Below are 21,986 nucleotides of genomic sequence, written 5' to 3' on the forward strand. Positions count from 1 at the left end.
TAGAAAGGATAACTCTAGGGGCACCTAGGTGGCTAAGTCAGTTGAGCTCCAGACTCTTGCTTTTGGCTCAGGTCATGAACCCAGGGTTGTGGGATCAAGCCCCATGTCTGGCTCCGAGATGAGCATGGAGCCTTCTTGGGATTCTCTCTCTCTCCCTCTGCCTCTTTTCTCCACTCACTCATGCTCTCTCTTTCTCAAATTTAAAAGAGAGAGAGAGAGAGAGAGAGAGAGAGAGAGAAATATATCACTCTAGTTGCTATAAGGAAACTTAGACTCTAGTTGATAAGGCTAGAAATGAGGAGGTTAGTTTGAATGTCATTACAGTAGGTCAGGGGAGAGATTAGATGGTGGGGATTGAAGTGGTAAAAAGTGTTCAGAATTTTAACGTTTTTATTTATTTTTATTTTTTTGACACAGAGAGACAGAACATGAGCAGGGGAGGGGCAGAGAGAGAGGGAGACACAGAATTGGAAGCAGGCTCAAGGCTCTGAGCTGTCAGCACAGAGCCCAACGTGGGGCTTGGGCTCACAGACCACGAGATCATGACCTGAGCCAAAGTCAGACGCTCAACGGACTGAGCCACCCAGGCGCCCCAAAAAGTGCTCAGAATTTTCAACCTTGACCCAATAAGATGTTTTGATGAATAGTTGTGGCAAGTGAGTGAAATGGTTGTGAGTGGAAAAAAAAGTCAAATGTGACTCTGTGATTTGGGCCTGAACCAAGTGGATGAAAGGTATTGCCAGTTACTAAGGTGGGGAGGAGCAAGTTGAAGGGGGAGGAATAAGACTTGGGCTTCAGACATGAGCTGATTAGGACATGTCTAGTAGACACCCCACTTCATTCACACATCTCATAAGTTGTTAATGATGTTCTATCTACAAAAGAAACCAACAATAATGCCTTTATGGTTGCAAAGCATGTTCACATAGCTTATCTAATTTGAATACCATAAAAACCTTGTGAATTACACAAAGCTGCCTGAGATGGACAGTCCTTGAGCTTCCACTTTCATCTTGACTGAGGCTATTTTTTGCATCTTCTGCTGAAGTATTTTCTTGCTCTGGTAAGAATTTCCTGGATTTGTCTCTGGGAAAGGTGTGAAAGAACGAAGAATTTTAACATCTGATGGCTGATGTAAAATTACTGAAGTTCTGCTATAGGTGTCACAATTTTGCAAGATCTCAACTAGAAATTTAGGATTAGAGGTAACTTCTCATCTACTCCTAATATAGATGATAAAGGTCATCAATATTGTCAGCAATGTTAGAACTGCAATATAGATCAAGTCAAATAATAGTAATAATAGTAATACCTAACATTTGGATGTTTGTTTTTGTCATGCATTGTGGTAGGTGCTTATGTATAAAAATCATCGAATCCACACAGTTGTCCTCATTCTACAAAGGAAGTAATCAAGCTATAGTGATATTAGGTCCCAGAGCAAAGGAGTGGTGCAGTCAAGGTTCAAACCCAGGCAGATTGGTCCCAGAGCTGGCTTGCCCAAACTCCTCAGGAGAGTAGGAGATAAGTGGTTGGGTTAAACAGTGGTGGTGAGGAAGTAAAGTCAGAGAATACATAACTGGTTTAAGATATTATTTCATTAATTAACATTTTAGTGCCTGTGGTCCCAGTCACTATATTAGTGCCATTAAAACCATGGCGTGGTCCCCATCTGGTACTTCTGAGGCTGGCAAATGAAATGGAGAAAATAATACCTTGAATAGGAAGCAAGACTCAGGAAAGTTTTGGATTATTTTATTTTATTTTAGCATAATGAATACTATACTCTTCAGTATAGAAACATGTCTCTTCTATACTGAAGAGAAGGAACTGTTGTAAGGGAGTGTTTGAAGAGTCATTACAGACATTGATCTATCAGCTTTGAGAGAGTGATCATTTTCAATAACAATAGTTCCCTTATGTTAATAATTTTTGAAGTTTTAGTAATACAGATGTAAAACATACAAATCAGAGTTCTAAAATTTGGTAATGATAGGATTCGTGTGACCATCATTGGTGGCTAAATTTAAAATAGGTAGAAGCATATTTTACATCTGAATTAGCTTCCCTGCATGTCCACATTGGTTGCATTTCTGCTTGGTGTTTCGTAAAAAGTTTTTTTTTTCTTTTTTTTTTTTTTAACATTTATTGATTTTTGAGAGAGAGAGAGAGACAGAGCACAAGTGGGGGAAGGGAGAGAGAGAGGGAGACACAGAATCTGAAGCAAGCTCCATGCTCTGAGCTGTCAGCACAGAGCCTGATGTGGGGCTCGAACTCACAGAGTGCGAGATCATGACCTGAGACGAAGTCCAACACTTAAGGACTGAACCACCCAGATGCCCCAAAACAGTTTCAATATAACATTCTTTCTACTCCATCATTCATTTCTACTTCCTTACTGTTTTTATGCAAACTGGTTTACAGTTATTGAGGAATAGTTTATCATTAGATGACTTTATAAATTCACGTTTCATCCATTTATTTATTTATCTAGTTATTGCCTGTATTCTAAAAGCAGGCATGTAGTGATAAAAAAAGGTTTGCATAACTTAAAAAGGACAGGATCTCTAGAGGCTACTTTGTTTTTCGTATGAAGGGTGTTGTTTCAAACGAGGGCATGGAACCAGTAAGTTTTGGCTTCTGTTTTTGTTGTACACTTTCCAGAAGTTTTTAACTGAAGACTCTATGCACTGTAGTTCTTTCCACAGAGAGCTGACTGGTATTTGAAGAAGTTTTTCATTTCTCCAAGAAGAATATGATGTATCTTCCTCAAGCTTCACTTCTATTCTTAAATACATTTATTTTTATTTGTGGAGAAGTTATACAAGGTAACTGTGTACATCATTCTACGGTAAGAATTTCAGCAATGTTATTTGACCTAGGAAGTATGATTATATAGTTTTCAAGATACATATTTAAAATTTGAAAAGATTAATTGTACCATCCAATATAATTATGGAAAACTTAAAAGTATTTAGAAATGCTGAGATTCTGCTTTAATATTATTTTTAAACTTAGGAAACCATAACTGAGGATTGACACTTAACATATTTCTTGTGAAAAAAATTTTAAAGAAATTACAGGCCTAACTTAAAAACCAGCTGGCAACTTTCTGGTTAACTTTGATAATGAAATACCTGGTAGGTAATAAAAAATTTACTTTGTTATTTAAAAAAATAAATATTTTATAAACGTTTATATTTCAAACACAGTCTTGTGCTTCCTTTTCCAGGAAACTAGAAAATTTCATTTAAAACAATGTGAAAGTGACAGCTAATAAAGTATATGCAATACTCTGAGTAGATGGGATTTGAATCTCTACATATTTAAATACTGGTTTATGATTTTAAAATGTTCTACAATGTATTACCGTGATATCAATCCCAAATTCCAAAGTTCCAAGGTCTCATAAAGATAAATTTTAGGAAAGCTACAGAAATAATAATAATATAGTTCTCTAAAATACTCAAAATTTAAAAACCTTATTTTAGATCTGGAAAAATGTAGTTGTTGTCAGGTTTTTGAAAACATCTAGGATGCCTATTATTACAGGAGTAGAAGGGAAAGAATAAGAAGTTAAAAGTAGGTCCATGTAACAAAATATAAGCATCTTTAGGTGGCAAATACCTTTCATACTATGATTAGCTTTTCACCTTTTTCTCAATATCCAGGTCAAAGGAAGATAAAGCTTGTTACTATTTTCTTTTAAAAACAGTTATTTAAATCTGTATAACTTCCACCAAAGAATGTTTTATGTAGAAAAACCAGCATTTACTAACAAGAATAAATACCTTTGGAACGGCGGCTGGTAGCTGGCTTTTCAAGATGACATCTGTTGTTGATTTTGCAAAGGAAAATCCCAGGCTTTTTTTCTGTTCTGATATCTTTCAAATCAATGAGTACTTTACCTTTCAAATCTGTAAATACTTTAGCTTACATAAAAGTGACAGCCCTCCCACACATCCATCTCTACCCCTAATTCCTGATAATTGCTGGCAGAAAGTCCATTTGGCATAGAAATGTAATCTATGGAGAATAATCAGGGAACCTTCTTAGTTCTGTTCAAGGAACTTCAGATTCCCAGATGTTTGGCAGAAGGCTGGCTCAGCGCTGTATCAGATGTGGAAACATGCCAAAGTTAAGGATAAAGGCCATAGAGTCACGGTTATAGAAAGTAGACCCTAAGTATATCCTTTTGGTATTTGGAAGAAAAGGCGAGAGCAAAAATATTGAATTAATGTATACTTTTTATTGATCCTTAAAATTTACCCATAAGGTTTATTTGTAGACTTCTAACCAGTTCATTATGTTCGTGTCTAGTGACCATCCTTGTGTATGTCCTGAGATTTCACCTTTTCCATGTACTCTTCTTATATTTATTATGTATAGGTCACATAACATACTTCATATATTCTTTTCTCATTTCTATTTTTTTAATGTCAAGGATTCTCCAGGAGTCAACACTGTAGAAGATGTATCTAATGCAAAAGATGAGAGTAAAAGTAATGATACTGTTTATAAGGAAGACTGTGAAGAGTTGTGTGATGTTAAAATTAAAATTACACGAGAAGAAAAACATTTCATGTGTAGTAAGTAATAAAAATAATCACAATCATAAGGGTATATGATTTATTACTTCTAAGGTATGGAATACATAGAAAGAAATACGCCTTAGCTTTGTTTGGGTCATTTTATATGTATCTTGATCCTTCTAGGTCAGAGGTTCTCTGTGTTTGGCACATAGTAGGTGCTTAGTAAGTGTTTGGTAAATGAATGAATGAATCCTTCCAGGTAGCCCTTTCAGCTGGCAGCAGAGGAGAGGGGCGAGCCAGACGGCACTGAGAGTTACGTTTTATCAGTTCACCAGAGGCTACTCTCAAACTTCCATCTGAGCCATTACGAAATTTCACCTTAGTTTTGAGGGAGAAATTCATTAATACTGAATGAATACTACATCAGGCATATTACAAATTCATAGCCAATTTATGTAGCAAAATGTAAAACTAAACTTTCAAGGTCTTGATTTTTGTTTGCAACTGTTGAGTGACGGTGTGGGAATTTTCATGGCCTGTTATATGCACATGGGGGGTGGGATGAAGAAGGAGAATCAGAAAGGGAGGGAGTGGTGATCTGGTCTAGGTCTTAAAGGATGTAAATCCTAGGCCAGAAAGCATAAAAAGCCCACTTTAATGTGTTTAATTCTATGTGCAACACAAGCATCTCCTATTTCTCAAACCGGTGAGTTGCACTTAGGTCCATAAAGACAGACACATAAATCCAGGAAGGCTCTGATGGAAAGCAAGAGACTGAAAGCAGAAACGAGAGATGAGCCTGGGTGGGGTGCATTTTAAGATACCAAGGATTCTTAATGTGAAAATTAGGAATGTAGAGGTAAAGTCACCTCTTAAAGAATAATGTGTGCAAAAATGTGTAGATGCTTTTGCTGTAAAGGGCGAAATTTGTATGAGGCCGGGGAATACGTGGCAGTCAATGATTACTTCCCGATTTTGAGAGTTGTGTTGTAAGGAATGTCTTTGGTGTAAGAAATACAGACTGAAATATCCAGGGACATCATGGCAGCCTGGTGTCAAATGATTTAGGAAAGCTATTTAAACTGCTTTTGCAACTATTCTCTGAGTAAGATTCCTTTGATATAAAAAAAAAAAAAAAACAACCTTCTAAAAAAAGGAAAATAGTTCAATCAGAAACCAACCAACCAAAACTCTAAGATTTATTATTCATAGGGGCGCCTGGGTGGCTCAGTCGGTTGAGTGTCCGACTTTGGCTCAGGTCATGATCTTGTGGTCAGTGAGTTTGAGCCCCACATCGGGCTCCATGCTGCCAGCTTGGAGCCTGGAGCCTGTTTCAGATTCTGTGTCTCCTTCTCTCTCTGCCCCTCCCCCACTCAACGCTCTGTCTCTCTCTGTCTCTCAAAAATGAATAAACGTTAAAAAAATTAAAAAAAAAGATTTATCATTTATATTTGTTTGCCATTTGTTTATATAAAAATACATAGCGTCAATAGAACAAAAGAAATATTTATTTTGAAAATTAACTTGCATGATATAGATGATTGCCTTTTCCTTTCTTATATGATAAGGATTGAGGACTCCCAGACCTCCTCCTTCCATATCTCTCATCTTATTTTTTTTATAAAGTTTATTCATTTATTATTTCTCAGAGAGAGAGAGCCCACGAGCTGGGGATGGACAGAGAGAGAGGGAGACACAGAATCTGAAGTGGGTTCCAGGCTCTGAGCTGTCAGCACAGAGCCCTACGTTGGGCTTGAACTCACTAACCACAAGATCATGACCTGAGCTGAAGTCAGTCGTTTAACTGCCTGAGCCTCAAAGGTGCCCCTGTAACTCTCATTTCATAAAGTGAAAATTAATATTCAAAATGCTGTCTCTCTGTTACATCAGATTCACTTATTTGGGGGTAATCTAAACTATTAGAAAGCATAGTTTCATTAACCAGTGTGGATACAATTATTTTCTTGGGTGATCCTGAGTTAAACAAAAGTTATACTAACTGGAGTATTTAGATAGATGGAGATATATTGTGTCTTACGTTTATCCCAAATCATTTAAGCTCATTATTTTTCACCGTATTTTCTCTAACAATATTTAGCAAACACTTTTTATTATGATTTAAGGAAATTTGCAAAATTCTATTGTTTCCTACACACGAAGTACCAAAAAACTGCTAAGAAACATGATGGATGAGCAACAAACCTCCTTGGATTATTTATCCAGTCAGGTACGGACCTTTTCCTCTTGTGTTGTTATTGCACAGATACAGCGATACAATTAGAGGTGCAACTGTTTAATTTTTTAATGCATTTGTGTCTAGACATGTGTTTACTGCCTGCTCAATTAGAGGCATCCCAGGAAGCCTCAGGCAAACATTAAAAAACAAAAACAAACACAAAAAAATGGACCTTCACTCCAGGGGTGCGCAGTCAAGGGGACAGGAAGACGCGCTGAAAGCCTGTTGTGAACGCTGTCAGCGTTTTGCAGAAGAGAACTCCGAGGTCCGCGCTAGGGGATAGCTTTCCAGGTGCGAGAGCCAGAGGTTTGAGTCTCCGAAGACGCACACCTGCTTCGGAAGCCGTAGAGACGGCTCAGAAAGCAGAGTCTCTTCTGCTCGGGGTTGCTGTTTGCAGCGGTGCGGGCAGGCGGCAGGTGTACAGGGGCAGCCAGTAGTGTGTGATCGGGGAGGGGAAGGACCCACTTGGGGACCGGTCTGAAGGTGAGCGAGGGTGGGAGACCGGCGGGGGAGCCGCCCACCTACGCAGGTGCGAGCCACCTGCGGGGTACACAGCGCCTCCCACTCACCCCCCCCCCCCTCCCCGCCAGGTGCCTTCGCGTCCACGAGGGGCCTGCTAGATCACCTGGGCAGGTGTGAGCCACCTGCGGGGTACACGGCGCCCCCCACTCACTCCCCCCCCCCCCCCCCCGCCAGGTGCCTTCGCGTCCACGAATGGCCTGCAAGCCCACCTGGGCAGGTGTGAGCCACTTGCGGGGTACACGGCGCCCCCCACTCCCCCCACCCCCCGCCAGGTGCCTTAGCGTCCACGAGGGGCCTGCAAGCCCACCTGGGCAGGTGTGAGCCACTTGCGGGGTACACGGCGCCCCCACTCCCCCCACCCCCCGCCAGGTGCCTTCGCGTCCACGAGGGGCCTGCAAGCCCACCTGGGCAGGTGTGAGCCACTTGTGGGGTACACGGCGCCCACTGGACAGGTGCCTTGGCGGCCTTCCTGCGGCGCTGGGGGCGTCAGGGTGGGGCGGCGGACACTGTTACACACCGCGGAGCTGCTTTGTAAGAGGCTGAGGGACGCCAGCTACACAATTCAGAGGAAGGAGTTTTGTTCAAATATAAACGTGCTGAAAGGTACGCCCGTGTGTTCAGGTTAACGAGCTCATGAATCGAGTTCTCCTTCTGACGACAGAAGTTCTCCGAAAACAGCTGGACCCTCTTCCTCACAGGCCAGTGCAGTCACATGGTGAGAACTTTTCTATTTCTGCCTCTTACTACTTGACTTTTATTGCGTAAAATTTTCCTGGACGGGTTGGTGCATTGAGAGGTTTTGTTTATAAAATACAGCTCCTTATTATCTAACAGACTGGAGGGGTAATACGTTCCCTGAGGCCGCCGTCCGCCCAGACAAATGTACTTTCCTGAATCGGGAAACTTTTCCAGGTGCCCAAAAGCCGTGGCTGTTCACAGATAACCCGAGTCCACCGCACATGGAACACTTTTATGTAACTAGTTTCTGGGCTGTCCTTTACATTTTAGTCATAATTAGTCTTCAGTCAGAAGAAAAGAAAGTTTTCAGAGTTCTTTCTGCCTGCAAACAGTTTTTTTGAATTGTCTGAAATATTTCAAATTGGGACATAAAGTTTGATATAAAAAAGGAACTTAAGACAGAAATAAACTGGAATTTAGAACCTTTTGTATTCAAATGCAGTGTAGTAATTCCTACAGGCTTGTGTTTCTAAGAAAAATAGCCCATCACTCTTACAATTATGAATTCACACCAGAGTTCCAAGTAAATAACTATTATTGAGGGCCTACTGTATGATTTTTTTGCTTACAAAGGGAAGGAAATAAACAATTACTGAGAGTCTCCTAAGTGTCAGGTACTAAGGCACTTCCGCATGGCATTTTATTTTACATTTTTATTTTAGCTCATGTAGTTAAGAGCGTGGACTCTGAGGTCAGACCACCTGTCTTCAAATCACTGAGGCCTGTTTCCTCGATCGTTTCCTCATCAGCAAACTGCAGTACGTACCTCACAGTTGTTGTGGGGATTGCATAGCTAAGTACACGAAAAGCTCTTCGAATACTGCCTGAATGTAAGGCAATAGAAGGGTTTGCTGTGGTGATGAGGATCATCAGAGGAGGAATATGCAGCCCAGAAAAATCTAAATAATGCGTTCATACTTATGTGAATGGTGATGGCAGAGTGGAGATTCCAGCCCAGATCGGTCCTTCGTTGTGAACGTCTAGCACAGCTCTGAGCATAAGGTTGTGTGAGAATGTCTTAGCAATTCAGAACACAAGCAACGGATCTATATCTTCCAGCAATAAGGGGAAAGCAAACAATTTTTTTCAGCGAATTTTCTGTAGGTGACATTTTATGCACACGTATTGTGTGCCGGGCACTGTGCTAAGTGCTCTCCCTATGCCTTGTATGTAAATTGCCAGAATAACACTACAAAGTAGACAGTACTATTAAAAGGATAGAAGAAGAGCGGGCAGGTGAGTTCGCTAAGGGTTCTCGGCTGCCGAGGAGAAGAGCTAGGGCGGTAAGCAGGCTTTTGGCTCTGGAGTCTCAGGCTTTCGTGTGTTTGTTTCACCAGGTGATTAACAATATAAGGGTTGATTTTATTTTATTACTATAGAAGATAATACACAGTAAAATGTCTTAGAATAAATGTAACACCCTTACCCACAGAATGTGCTTCCAGTCCCCTGGGAAGCGGGATGCTTTGGCGAAGGCAATTCTGGGGCGCTACACTTTTAACTATAGGCGGCAGTGCAGGCTCTGGCCGCAGGCATAATTTCCTCTTGGGGAGGAGGGATTTCCTTGTCCTCTCCCTTGGCTCTTTGTAACAGTGGTCCCCAGCGAGAGTCTCTGCAGTCTCCAGTAGTCAAGGATGTGTCCGTAGTAATCAACTTATTCATTTGGGTTTCTCCTTCCCATTCACATAGACTTCCTTTACACATTATGTCCCCAAGATAAGCCTAGATTCCTGAAAGGGAATTACTTATTGGGTGAGAATGCATGATTATAAATTATATTAAATCAATGTGGGTCCCAAATGAAAATTTTAAGTAGTATGGAGGGCTAATCACTAACAGTGATGTTATTAGTGAAGGTTTATTCCAACATAAATTCTTTAGTCTCATTTCTTACATGTATTTTCTCCTGATTTCTAAAATCGAGATCATTTTTTTTATTTTTAAGAAGTTAAAATCATATCACAATGGAAATTATATTCATAATTTCAGATAGCACTGTCAGATCTCTACAGCAAAATGATTAAGTCTTAAGTGTACACTTGAAAATATCCTAAATAACTAATTTTACTTTTCTAGGTTTAGATTGTACTGATATTAAAGACACCATTGGCTCTGTCACCAAAACACCAAGTGGTTTATATATAATCTACCCGGAAGGATCTAGTTACCCATTTGAGGTAAAGTCTTCCCTTATTATGTGGAATAGGATAAGCAACCTATCTATTTAATTAATATTAAAATTTTAATTCTTCTCATATTTTATTTTTCCTTGAAATTTTTAAAATAAATGGGTAGAAGTTCCAGTTTCCCAATTTTGGTTTTCTGAAATTCTTTGCCCAAACCACAAGCCAGTAAAAGGACCTGAGAGTCTTTCGCTTTTCCACGTGAGGTGTCATGTTTACACTCTGCAGTAGGTACATTTCGTGCAGGATCTTATATACAATCTAAATATGCAGTAGAAACACTCGCTTTAATTAGCTTGTGGATATTAGAAAGCAGTGCGGTGCTGTGCCTTGGAGCTTGCCAAACATACTTAGATTTCCCTTCCTGTACGTGGTTATACTTTCTTTGGGTGATAAACGATTGAATGTGGTTATATAAGAAATTAATAAATAAGAAACCGCTTTCACTACACTATGAGACAGATCGAGAAGCTAATCCATTTTTAAATTGAACAAAATACATTACCCTTATGTCTAGGATTTCTGGAGGAAACTTCTATCTGAAATTATCTATTATTGGCAGGATATATATAATATCATATAATACTAACATAGTAATATATATGGTAACGTATAAGTTATTTACACATATTTTTTTCTGCTTGCTTTTTTGTGCATAAGAAAGTTTATGATGCCAATCTCACACCTTATTGATAATCTTCATTACACAGTTTTTTTTTCTGAATAGATAAACCACCAGTTCCTCATCTTGAAATTACCAACATTATTCACTAATTTTTTTTTTTTTTTTTTTTTTTTTTTTTTACTAAACTTGCTTTTTGACATCCATTGACCAGATGTTAAAAAATTGGGATTTAGGAGGGAAATAATTTTAAAATTATCTAACTTGCAGGGCGCCTGGGTGGCTTAGTCGGTTAGGTGTCCGACTCTTGATTCTGGCTCAGGTCAGCACCTCACAGTTCGTGGGATCCAGCCCTGAGTCAGACTTTGTGCCGACAGTGCAGAGCCTACTTGGGATTCTCTTTCTCTCTCTGTCTCTCCACCCTTCTCAAATAATAAAATAAACTGAAAACTTAAAAAATTAACTGGGGCGCCTGGGTGGCTCAGTCGGTTAAGCATCTGACTTCGGCTCAGGTCATGATCTCACGGTTCATGGGTTTGAGCCCCACGTCTGGAGCCTGCTTCAGATTCAGAGTGTCTCCCTCTCTCTCTGCCCCTCCCCCACTCACACTCTGTCTTTCCTTCAAAAATAAATAAGCGTTAAAAAAAAAAATTACCTAACTTGCTTCACCTACAGATTCAAAACTGAGCCTGAACCCACATGGAGAGGGAAGGAAGACTTTTAATTTTGTGAAGAGTGGGAAGCGTTATTACCTTTTGTAATCATGGGAAGGTGTTGATTCCCTAACTTCCTCCACACTGCCTTTCTCTTTGAGCAGGAAGTTTCTAATGGGGACAACTGCATCTGATTTTCTGCGTCCTTACCATTGTCCTCTTAGGGGGATTTTACAGAGCACTGACAGATGCACCCAGGATCACAGGCTGTGGTGAGGCACAGATCACACCTTCCTGTCTGAAGATCCCATCTGGACATAGGCCATTCATGCCTCTGGGGAAAAGAGGGATCAAAGACAGGCCCACACGCATATGTGGTTAAAACTTAAAAAACATCACTGTTTTAATATGAAGGAGTTAGCAGATTCCTCATTCTGCTACAGGTTGGCAGGGTCACCACTCAACTGAAAACTATCTGTGGACGTGAGGAATAAGAGGGTGACCTCAAATGCTACCAACACTGCATCTGTAATGGAATGACTGACACAGGAGACTGTAATTAGGTTGGCCTCAAGTTTGCCTTTTAATAAAGTGTCCTTTCTATGGATTTAAAAATGTCTGAATATATTAATAGCATACAATTGCACTGAAACTTTTAGTGCAACGGTCTTCTCTTTCTCTAGGCTTGAGGGTGAAGCATAAATTTTCCATCAATGAGTGAAAATGATAGTATGTGATTTTTGTCTTTTCTGGGCCTGTTTTAGGTGATGTGTGACATGGATTATAGAGGAGGCGGATGGACTGTGATACAGAAAAGGGTTGACGGGATCACTGATTTCCAGAGGCTGTGGTGTGATTATCTGGACGGATTTGGTGACCTTTTAGGTCATATTTTATTTCTCCTTTTTCTTTTTTTCTTTTTTTTTTTTGGCATGACACTGATAGTTTATCTGTTGGTCAAAATCATTAGTAAAAATAGCAAATCCTTGTGAATATCAAAATAGGACTTTCTCTTCATGTCGTATTATTTTAGAACATGTGGGTTTTCGGTTGGGTGATGGAAATCATTATCTTTGGATACCTGCTGAAATGGGGTTGAGTGAAAATTTTAAAATGGGTATCTATTAGGTATTTACTGTGCACCCAGCAGAATTCTGGTAGATACTCAACAACCTTTTGTAGAAAGGAACACTGAATGGCAGGCAGGGTTGTCATGAACCTTGAAATTCTTGAGGTGTGTGCTGGGTCTACACCAATGGAGAATCGAGGTACATGGTGTACGGATTCAAATTATATGACTTGGGAGGAGTGTATAAAAATATCAGTAAGAATCAATGCCTCAAAATTTGAAAACTGTAAACCTCAAGAGAGTTGTAAAATCTGTTTACATTATTGCTGCATGACAGTATTTCTTTTGCCAGCAAACAGAAATTCTAGTATTTGTGAACACTGCAGAATTTTACCTATGTTGGAAATTTTGCAGATGATTTTGATCACTTTTATGCTGTTATTTTAAGTTGCTGTTTTAATTTAAAAGCCTTAACATCCCATAATAAGGTCATCTAAAGATTCAGTAAGTGGTGGTATTGTGTTGCCAAAAACCCCACTGCAGGCTAGTGATTGTAGAAAGGATGTGAAATGTAATTATGTATTATGTATTATGAATAAAGCTGAATAGCTGCCATGTTATGGAGTGCAGCTAATATATTGTGTTTTCTTAGCATGACCCCTAATTTTCTGGTAAGTGCTACCTCCTGATTCAAGTAGTCCTAGATCTACAGGCTCCAAATTGTCATCTTCCTCACTTTATGCTTATTTCTATGGGGAAATTAACTGAATTTTGAGAAAAATGTCTTCAGGCAGGTACAGTTCATGGGAACAGACTGCCTTGTACTTTGCATATTTCAAAAAAAAAATTTGGGATTAAGGAAAATATACTGTTAAGCCAAATTAGGGGCTGGGTAGAGGGGCAGGATGGCAAGGACACTTACATTGGGGTGTCTTGGGCTGGGGACACTAAACAGACCCACCTTTCTTTCTATATACCTCCTTTCTTCCTGCGCTTCCTTACGGTATTTTTCAGTTCCAAGTGGGGTGCAGTTAGTGCCTCTCGTGAGCCCTGGAGAGGGACATGGTATCTTAGCTAGAATTTTAACAATGTGAATGCTGTCACACTGTCCCCCAACTCTCTCAAGTTTTTTTGGACTAGACCCTTCCTTCCTTCAGGAATTTAATGATTCAGGTACAGGAATATATTCCAGAATAGAGGCTATGCTAGGCTGGGTGAGGGTGGGATGGGGGGTGGGAGTGGGGTCGAAAACCATTAGCTAGAACAGCAAGAAGAATGCCATCCAAACACTACATTTACTAATTCATCCTGGATCTACAAACACCATTTCATTTTCATTCATTACATTACATTACATTTTTATACCTGGGTAACAGACAAAGTGCATTGTAATGAAGAAATATTCACAGAGCATCATTCTAAAAGACAGAAAAAATAATTGCAAGTGAGCATTTTCAGGAAATGTTTCTTTAGAACCTGCCACTTTGGAGGTTAAAACTCTTAGCATTTTTGAGTACACATCATTTTGTTACCTGCCACAGTATTTCAACAGCTTTTTGTTGACATGCCTTAAGGTAGATCTTGAATTTTTGGTCAATTGTTAAATGACTTTTTGAATTTAATTTGGTGAGATAAAAATGAAACAGTCTAGTTATTCCCAGTTTAGTGAAATAGGAAGATTTTATATATATATATTTATTTATATATATATAAATATATATATATTTATATTTATTTATATAATGTATTTGTGTGTGTATTTTTTTTCTTTTTTGTAAATTAGACAAACACTGATAATTTGAATTTGAGCTAGGGCTATCTAGTCTCTCAAATAATTTATGTGAGCCATTTCAGTATTAAAAACTAACACCAAACCCTCAATAATAAGGAGTTATTATAAGTTGTATTAAAATATATTAAAAAAACATTTCTTTTTAAACAGGTGAATTTTGGCTAGGACTAAAAAAGATTTTTTATATAGTAAATCAGAAAAACACCAGTTTTATGCTGCATGTTGCATTGGAATCTGAAGACGACACATTTGCTTACGCATCATATGACAACTTTTGGCTAGAAGATGAAACAAGTTTTTTTAAGATGCACTTAGGACGGTATTCAGGAAATGCTGGTAAGTTTTTTCTCCCCCCCAGTGATGCAGGATAAATATAGCTGACTTGATATTAGGTGAAGATAAAAGTAATGTTATTTCGCTTGGTCTATGCCAGATAACTGATAACAGTAGATTCGGGATGAGAAAACTGAGTTTTGAAACCCTGCTACGATCATCGACCCACCTTGTGTCTTTGAGGAGCTTATATTCTTTAAAACTATTTTCCATGTATCATGGCAGCTGATTCTTTAGAAGGAGAGTCAGTGGGGCAGGCTGGGAAGGAATTATTGACGTTTTCATGTTCTGAGAGGCTGGCATTTAGGAATCACAGAATGTTAGAGCCGCTCTCCTTCAGTGTACAGGTAAGGAACCTGAAACATTAGGGACTTGCCCCAGCTCATCACACCTGAGCCAGGGCAAGAAGCCAGGTTGATAGAGCCACTAGTTTGGTGGGCTTTTTTCCCCACTATACCTTGGTGCGTTACTCATTTCCAAATAAATTTAATTTTTAAGAACTTCAAAATACTTCATGTTAAATTTATAATTTGATGCTGAAATTTTAAATTTGAGTTAATACTAAATTCAACTCTCCTGTTGTTTCTCATCATGGTACTTGTTAATTATGTATATTTAGTGTTAGAAATCCAAAAGTGAGTGAGATATGTTCCCACTTCTTTAACTGATTATAATATAGAAGGGAGATAAACCCAGAAATGTGGAATACTGAATACTGATAGAGCTTTGGACATTTAGGAGAGGGAGAGAATGATCTCCACTGATCGCATCTGGAAAATCTTTATGGAAGGGTGGTTTCCGGCAAGGAGTTAATGTTAGATCCAATGTGGGAAGGTTTTTAAAAGTACAAACTACTGGGGCGCCTGGGTGGCGCAGTCGGTTAAGCGTCCGACTTCAGCCAGGTCACGATCTCGCGGTCCGTGAGTTCGAGCCCCGCGTCGGGCTCTGGGCTGATGGCTCGGAGCCTGGAGCCTGTTTCCGATTCTGTGTCTCCCTCTCTCTCTGCCCCTCCCCCGTTCATGCTCTGTCTCTCTCTGTCCCAAAAATAAATAAACGTTGGAAAAAAAAAATAAATAAATAAAAAAAAAAAGTACAAACTACTGCAGAATCCAATTCAGTAAGTTTGGGCCCAGGTATTTGTATTCAAAGATGGACGTATTGGCAACCTTATAGTTGAGAACCACTAATGTGTGCTTGCAGGAAGGGATAGGCTTTTGGCAAATGAATGTTGGCAAAGAAAGCAGCTGAGTCAAGGCACAGTGGGAGGAAAATTTCTGAGAGTGAAGAGTTGTCTGGTACAGTTGTCCACCTTGGGATGTTAGGTAAAAAGTCTGAAATTCAAATCTTGATAGATAAGGAAAACTTTCAAGAGTTACAATATGCAATTTTTAATGCTGCCTCTCTAAAAGTGTAAAGAACTATCTAAATATGGAAGCTACTGTGTTAGTAAAAGTGTGTGGGGGGTTTCTCTATTGGACTGAGATCTAGTTAGAAGACTCAGTGTGTCATTACACAAGTGTTTCATTACAGAATCCTCAAATTTTGCTATGCCCTACTCTGCATTTTCCCAATGAGGTTGTAAACTAACTTTCAACAGTTGATCACACAATACAATCAAAATAAAGAAAAAGATGCCAATGGGACATGGAGATAGAAACACAGATGAAACCAGGGGTTAAGTGTGATCAGGTGCATGGTAGAGATGAGCTACAAATTTGATTTTTAGCTCAAAGAAAAACCATAAATATGAAATTCTAACATTTGAGCAAACAGTTCTCCCAGGAGAAGGACAAATATTCCTGATTCTAAAACTGGCAAAGATTTATTTGGGTTCCCAGAGAAAACAAAGGGCATGTTCTGTAACTACACTTTCACAGAAAACATGATACTGAGTTTTAATGGGCTATTTCTTAAAAACAGGCCTATGCATTATATTTTATTTTATTTATTTTTTTTTCAACGTTTATTTATTTTTGGGACAGAGAGAGACAGAGCATGAACGGGGGAGGGGCAGAGAGAGAGGGAGACACAGAATCGGAAACAGGCTCCAGGCTCTGAGCCATCAGCCCAGAGCCTGACGCGGGGCTCGAACTCACGGACCGCGAGATCGTGACCTGGCTGAAGTCGGACGCTTAACCGACTGCGCCACCCAGGCGCCCCTAAAAACTGTTTATAAATATAATCCAGTGGGGAGCTCCTATCACATTTCCCTTCTGATGGGTGGACTTTGTTCAGGGAAAGTGTCTGTGGAGCGACCGTACAACTTAGGCAATGCTCCTTCAATGCTGTCTCATCTGAAATCTGAGAGGCATTGCACTGTGTGGGTGTTGAAAATCACACTCTCCCTGCAAATACCTGCAATGTGGGCATTTTGTTTCCTGTGAGGTGTGGAGTAAGAGGCTTTAATATTCAGTACAGCTGGCGAACAGGATGGGCCACTACCACGTATCAAGTTCTCCAGGCTCCTCAAAGACCTATCTCAAGAGATGCCAAACATTTGGAACATGATGAAACAAATGTGGGCTTTGGATTCTTCAAAGATTTAGCACAGCTCTACTTTAAGTTAGTGTTTCCAAAAGATGAGCACAGTTTACTGCAAATGGAATCTAGGTGTCATGGGACTAATTAGAACCTTCTGTTTATATAGTTTGATTCAAACAAAACATGGCTTCTGCCCCTGCTACTTACTTACATGGGCTGCCTTGACCAAGATACTTACTCTTTCAGGTTTTGGCGAGTATCAGGGAAACCATACACGCAGAACCCAGTGTGGACCTTTTAGGAATGGTAGTACTTGAGCTACTCTCCATGTGTCATGTGGAGAGCCATTCTGGGCTCACCTCAGGAAGGTAGCTGATTATATGCTTGAGGTAACTGCGTATGTGATATAAACCTGGGGGCCCCTAAATAAAACCAAACAACTTGTGCAGCTACAAATGTAAGCCTCTTAATGTAGCAGATTCCCTTTCATCCATGCCTCTTTATTTAAAGTGATGGAGGATGGAGGTGGCATGAAAACTTACTATGTATTATTATTACGTAGAAATTATTCTTTTCCCTAAATTACCAATTACCACATTACCCTTCCCCAAAGTATGACAGGTTTGTACAGCACCATTTTTGGCCTAAATTATCTGATTCCGTCTACAGAGCCAAACTTCCATTGTGGATTGTGATTTGGTACCAAAGAGCCACTTAAAGATGCCTATCATGTTGAGGAATTCATTACCAGATTTTGGTATATTGCAATCTGGGGGAGAGATTTTGTTTGTTTTCATATTTTTTACTTTTTTAAAATTTTATTTAGGGGCGCCTGGGTGGCGCAGTCGGTTAAGCGTCCGACTTCAGCCAGGTCACGATCTCGCGGTCCTTGAGTTCGAGCCCCGCGTCAGGCTCTGGGCTGATGGCTCAGAGCCTGGAGCCTGTTTCCGATTCTGTGTCTTCCTCTTCCTCTGCCCCTCCCCCGTTCATGCTCTGTCTCTGTCCCCAAAATAAATAAACGTTGAAAAAAAAATTAAAAAAAAAAATTTTATTTAAATCCAAGCTGGTAATGGCTTTAGGAGTAGAATTTAGTGATTCATCACTTCCATACAACACCCAGTGCTCAGCCTAACTGGAGGGGAGACTTTAATATGATAGCTAGTAGAAAATAATGTAAACCTTAGTTCTAGATGCCATGCTTTGTTAAGATAGTCTGGTAAAGGCCAGTTAAAATGACAAAAAGTACCTTTAAATTTGGTCATTTAAAAAACCTGTTTTGCCCAGGTGATGGATTCCGGGGCTTCAGAAAAGAAGATAACCAAAATGCAATGCCTTTCAGCACATCGGATGTCGATAATGACGGATGTCACCCTGCATGCCTGGTCAGTGGTCAGTCTGTGAAAAGCTGTAGTCGCCTCAGTAACAACACTGGCTGGTGGTTCAGCCAGTGTGGTCTGGCAAATCTAAACGGCATTCATCGCTTCCCTGGAAAATTGGTCTCGACCGGGATTCAGTGGGGCACATGGACCAGAAACAATTCCCCTGTCAGGATTAAATCTGTTTCAATGAAAATTAGAAGAGCATACAATCCATATTTTAAGTAATCTCCTTCTAAATTGTAATGTGTGGTCCACAGGTTTTTTTGGTAACATATAAAAGATTTTCTATAGTTTCTCTTTTTACTGAGTGTTTCAAACATTTTAGCCAAAATTTAACTATAGATGGCATCTAGGTGTTAAGAGTTCAGTTTGAAATCTTTAATTTTATACAGTTTTATAGAAGAAAACCTGACTTAGTGTATGCTCTTACTACGAACTATATTAACAATATGTAATAAAGTTTAAGTGAACTGCACCTTGTCTTCCTGGAATTTGTTGTCTTCTCCAAGAACTGTCCTTTTCTTCTTCTTCTTTTTTTTTTTTTTTAATGTTTATTTTTGAGAGAGAGACAGAGTGCAAGTTGGGGAGGGGCAGAGAGAGGGAGAGACAGAATCCAAAGCAGGCTCCAGGCTCCCAGCTCTGAGCGGTCAGCACAGAGCCCAATGCGGGGCTTGACTCATGAACCAGGAGATCATGACCTGAGCTGAAGTCGGATGATCAACAGACTGAGCCACCCAGGGACCCAAGAATTGTCCTTTTCTTTAAAGCATACGTACTATAGTAGATGGTTAGGAAAACTGAAGAGAGCATTATGCTTGTTTCCATATTCATTGGAAATGGCTAACTATGTAATCTATACATAACTTCTATTAAAGACAATGACAAGGAATAACTTTGTGCACATTACTATACACATAGTTTAAAAACTTTACTATTTCCGGGTAGTTCCACAATATTTTACAGGTAATAAGAGTTTCCTGCACAAATAAAGTCCTTTTCCCCCCACATTTTATCATTGTTAATAATTTTATTCTTGTTTGTAATAAATTTACTGTACATTCATATCCTGATCAGTTGCATTCTAAAACACATTTATATCTTAACTTTCTTAAGCCAGTAGGAATGGTAGGACCTTGATTAAGCGAAGGACAGCAGAGAAAAGAGCCATGACTCAGTGGTCTAGAGGTAGCTCTTGGAACAAGCTTGTCCCCTCTGCTTTTTCCACTAAGCTGGAAAGAGTTGGAGGCCTAAGTATTCCGTGGGAAAACACAGCAGCGAACATCTGGGCCAAGTTCAGTTATTGACAAAAAAGACGAGGGAAACAATTAAGAATTAGTATTGGACAGAAAAGTACTTTGTCAAGAGTTAGGGTGGCATGGTGAGCTGGGAAGGGGACTGGAGTAAAAATACATGTGAGGATCTAGCTATCTAGGTGAGATATCAGCCCAGAATGGGGCTAAGCTTGTTCAGAACAGAGAATCCGAGCTGAGTTCAGGGACCGGCAAAAATGACGTGATCACCACTCAAGATCGCTTTCACTTTGACCTCCTCTCAAAGCTGTGAATAAATCATGCCCAGATACACACGGGACAAAGTCACGGATGGGTGGACATCGGTCCCCATGGCTTCTCACACATTTCATGGAGGCCCTGCTAAGTCTGTGTCCTGGCAGTGGAGTCAGGTGTCTACTACGTGGAGGAGCCCAGAACTGTGTTTCTTTATACCTGCGGTGATATGAGCATCAGAAACAAATTTATCTACAAATTCAGGAACTAATTTTGCTACTTAGCAAGCCATGTCTTTAGTGTGGACTCTGGACCTTGGAGTTCTTGCCAATGGAGGGGCAGTCTCCATTATTGCACAGCAAAGTCTAAGGGCTGCACATTTTTTTTCCCACCGTGAAGGCTATGGAGATAGTGGGAACATTGCTGGTAAAAGCAGAACGGAAATAAATGTTGAGATGTTGAGGGAAAGAGATCCAGAGAGCAGCAAGAAGTTTTAATCTGTTTGGATTGGAGAGTAGTGAGATACAATTGACTTTGAATAGCTGAGGGACAGTGGCCACCAGGGTGCCTTGTGAGACGTTCTATCAAGAGGCCTCATACGCCATTGCAAAGAAGGTACACTTTGGTTAATAATCCTGAGTTTAAGGTTCCCAGAAATGAAGCAACCTGACCTGTGAGAGCAGTTAAGCGATGAAGACAACTGTTCTTGGGGCACCTGGTGGCTCAGTAGGTTGAGCATCTGACTCTTGGTTTCCACTCAGGTCGTGATCTCACAGTTTGTGGGTTTGAGCCCCACATCAGGCTCCGTGCTTGCAAAACCTGTTTTGGATTCTGTGTCTCCCTCTCTCCTCCCTTCCCCTGCTCGTTTTCTCGCTCTCTCAAAATAAATAAACTTAAAAAAAAAAAGATAAATGTTCCTTTTTTTGCTATCTACTATCCCCAGAGCACATGCACAAGTGTGAGCAGTGGGCAGGAAAGGTTGCAGTCATGTGCCCAGGGTCTGGATGGCATCATTATAGATTCATTCTTCCTGGGTCTGACAACTGGCCCAGATAAATGGTCCCATGTAAAAATACAAATACTTAAAAAAAAGGAATAAAAATAAAAATACATTATTTTTTGTCAACTTACACCTTACTTATTAGTAAACACTGAAACAGTGTCCGGTTAAAAATCAAAAGAAAAATATATAGACCCTGCACGCTTCTCTTTATCCCAGCATATATTAGTTATAAATAGAAAAAGCTTGGCAGTCATAATGACTTTGAGAACTACAGTACTTAGAAGCAGTCTAAAAACAAGTTATAATCTGTTTAAAAATAATTACAAATCATCCCCGAGGAACATAAATGCCTCTAAACAGGAACACAGTCTTGGTCTTTGACCGGAAGACTGAATGCAATGGGTATGGACGGGGTGGTGGGTGTGGGAACCAAGAGCAGCCGGGAACAGTAGGTGTGGGGCTCGTAGGTCAGGGGGTCACTGATGCGTGCTGCCTCCTCTGGAGGCGGATTTACGGGGAAGAGTGTGCGGGCTGGAGGAGAGCCTGTGGGTCCCAGTGAGCAGTGCTCTGGGAGGGCAGTCTCGTAACAGTGCAAGCTTCATGGCTGAGAAAGGGACCTTTGGGAAAGGGGAGCCTCTGAAGCTCAGTGCATGTGCCAGCTACCCGCTCCTTCTGCTGAGCCGCCTGCTCCTTGGCAGGCCGCCCAGGGAGGGAGGCGGTGAGCCCCTGGGCCATTCACATCTGTCTCCCAAGTAATCCATACATTTGAAAGAAGGACACCAGGAGAGGTCAATGGGATTTGTTTTGTTTTGTTTTGTTTTTATTTTTTATTAAAAAAAATTTTTTTTTTCAACGTTTTTTTTTAATTTATTTATTTTTGGGACAGAGAGAGACAGAGCATGAACGGGGGAGGGGCAGAGAGAGAGGGAGACACAGAA

At 40.1% G+C, this 21,986-nt stretch overlaps 1 protein-coding gene and 1 long non-coding RNA gene across 2 annotated transcripts in view; one reads left to right on the top strand and one right to left on the bottom strand.

The window, feature by feature from the left end:
* Window positions 1-2,693: 2,693 nt before the first annotated feature.
* On the top strand, window positions 2,694-19,015 carry ANGPTL5 (angiopoietin like 5). Its single transcript, XM_025929028.2, has 8 exons — window positions 2,694-2,851; window positions 4,445-4,589; window positions 6,656-6,759; window positions 7,912-8,005; window positions 10,105-10,205; window positions 12,251-12,371; window positions 14,498-14,683; window positions 18,446-19,015. Exons 1-8 carry the CDS (start codon window positions 2,756-2,758, stop codon window positions 18,763-18,765), a joined length of 1,167 nt encoding a protein of 388 aa, XP_025784813.1. The 5' UTR covers window positions 2,694-2,755; the 3' UTR covers window positions 18,766-19,015.
* LOC147577015 (uncharacterized) overlaps window positions 13,515-21,986 on the bottom strand; it is a 71,337-nt gene continuing 62,865 nt past the window's right edge. Inside the window, exon 3 of the long non-coding RNA XR_015241396.1 lies at window positions 13,515-13,605. This is a non-coding gene — a long non-coding RNA (uncharacterized LOC147577015). The remainder of the gene's footprint in view (window positions 13,606-21,986) is intronic.

The sequence above is a fragment of the Puma concolor genome, chromosome D1, assembly GCF_028749965.1.
Source record: "Puma concolor isolate L17-30 chromosome D1, mPumCon1.1.hap2, whole genome shotgun sequence".
NCBI classification, from domain to species: domain Eukaryota; kingdom Metazoa; phylum Chordata; class Mammalia; order Carnivora; family Felidae; genus Puma; species Puma concolor.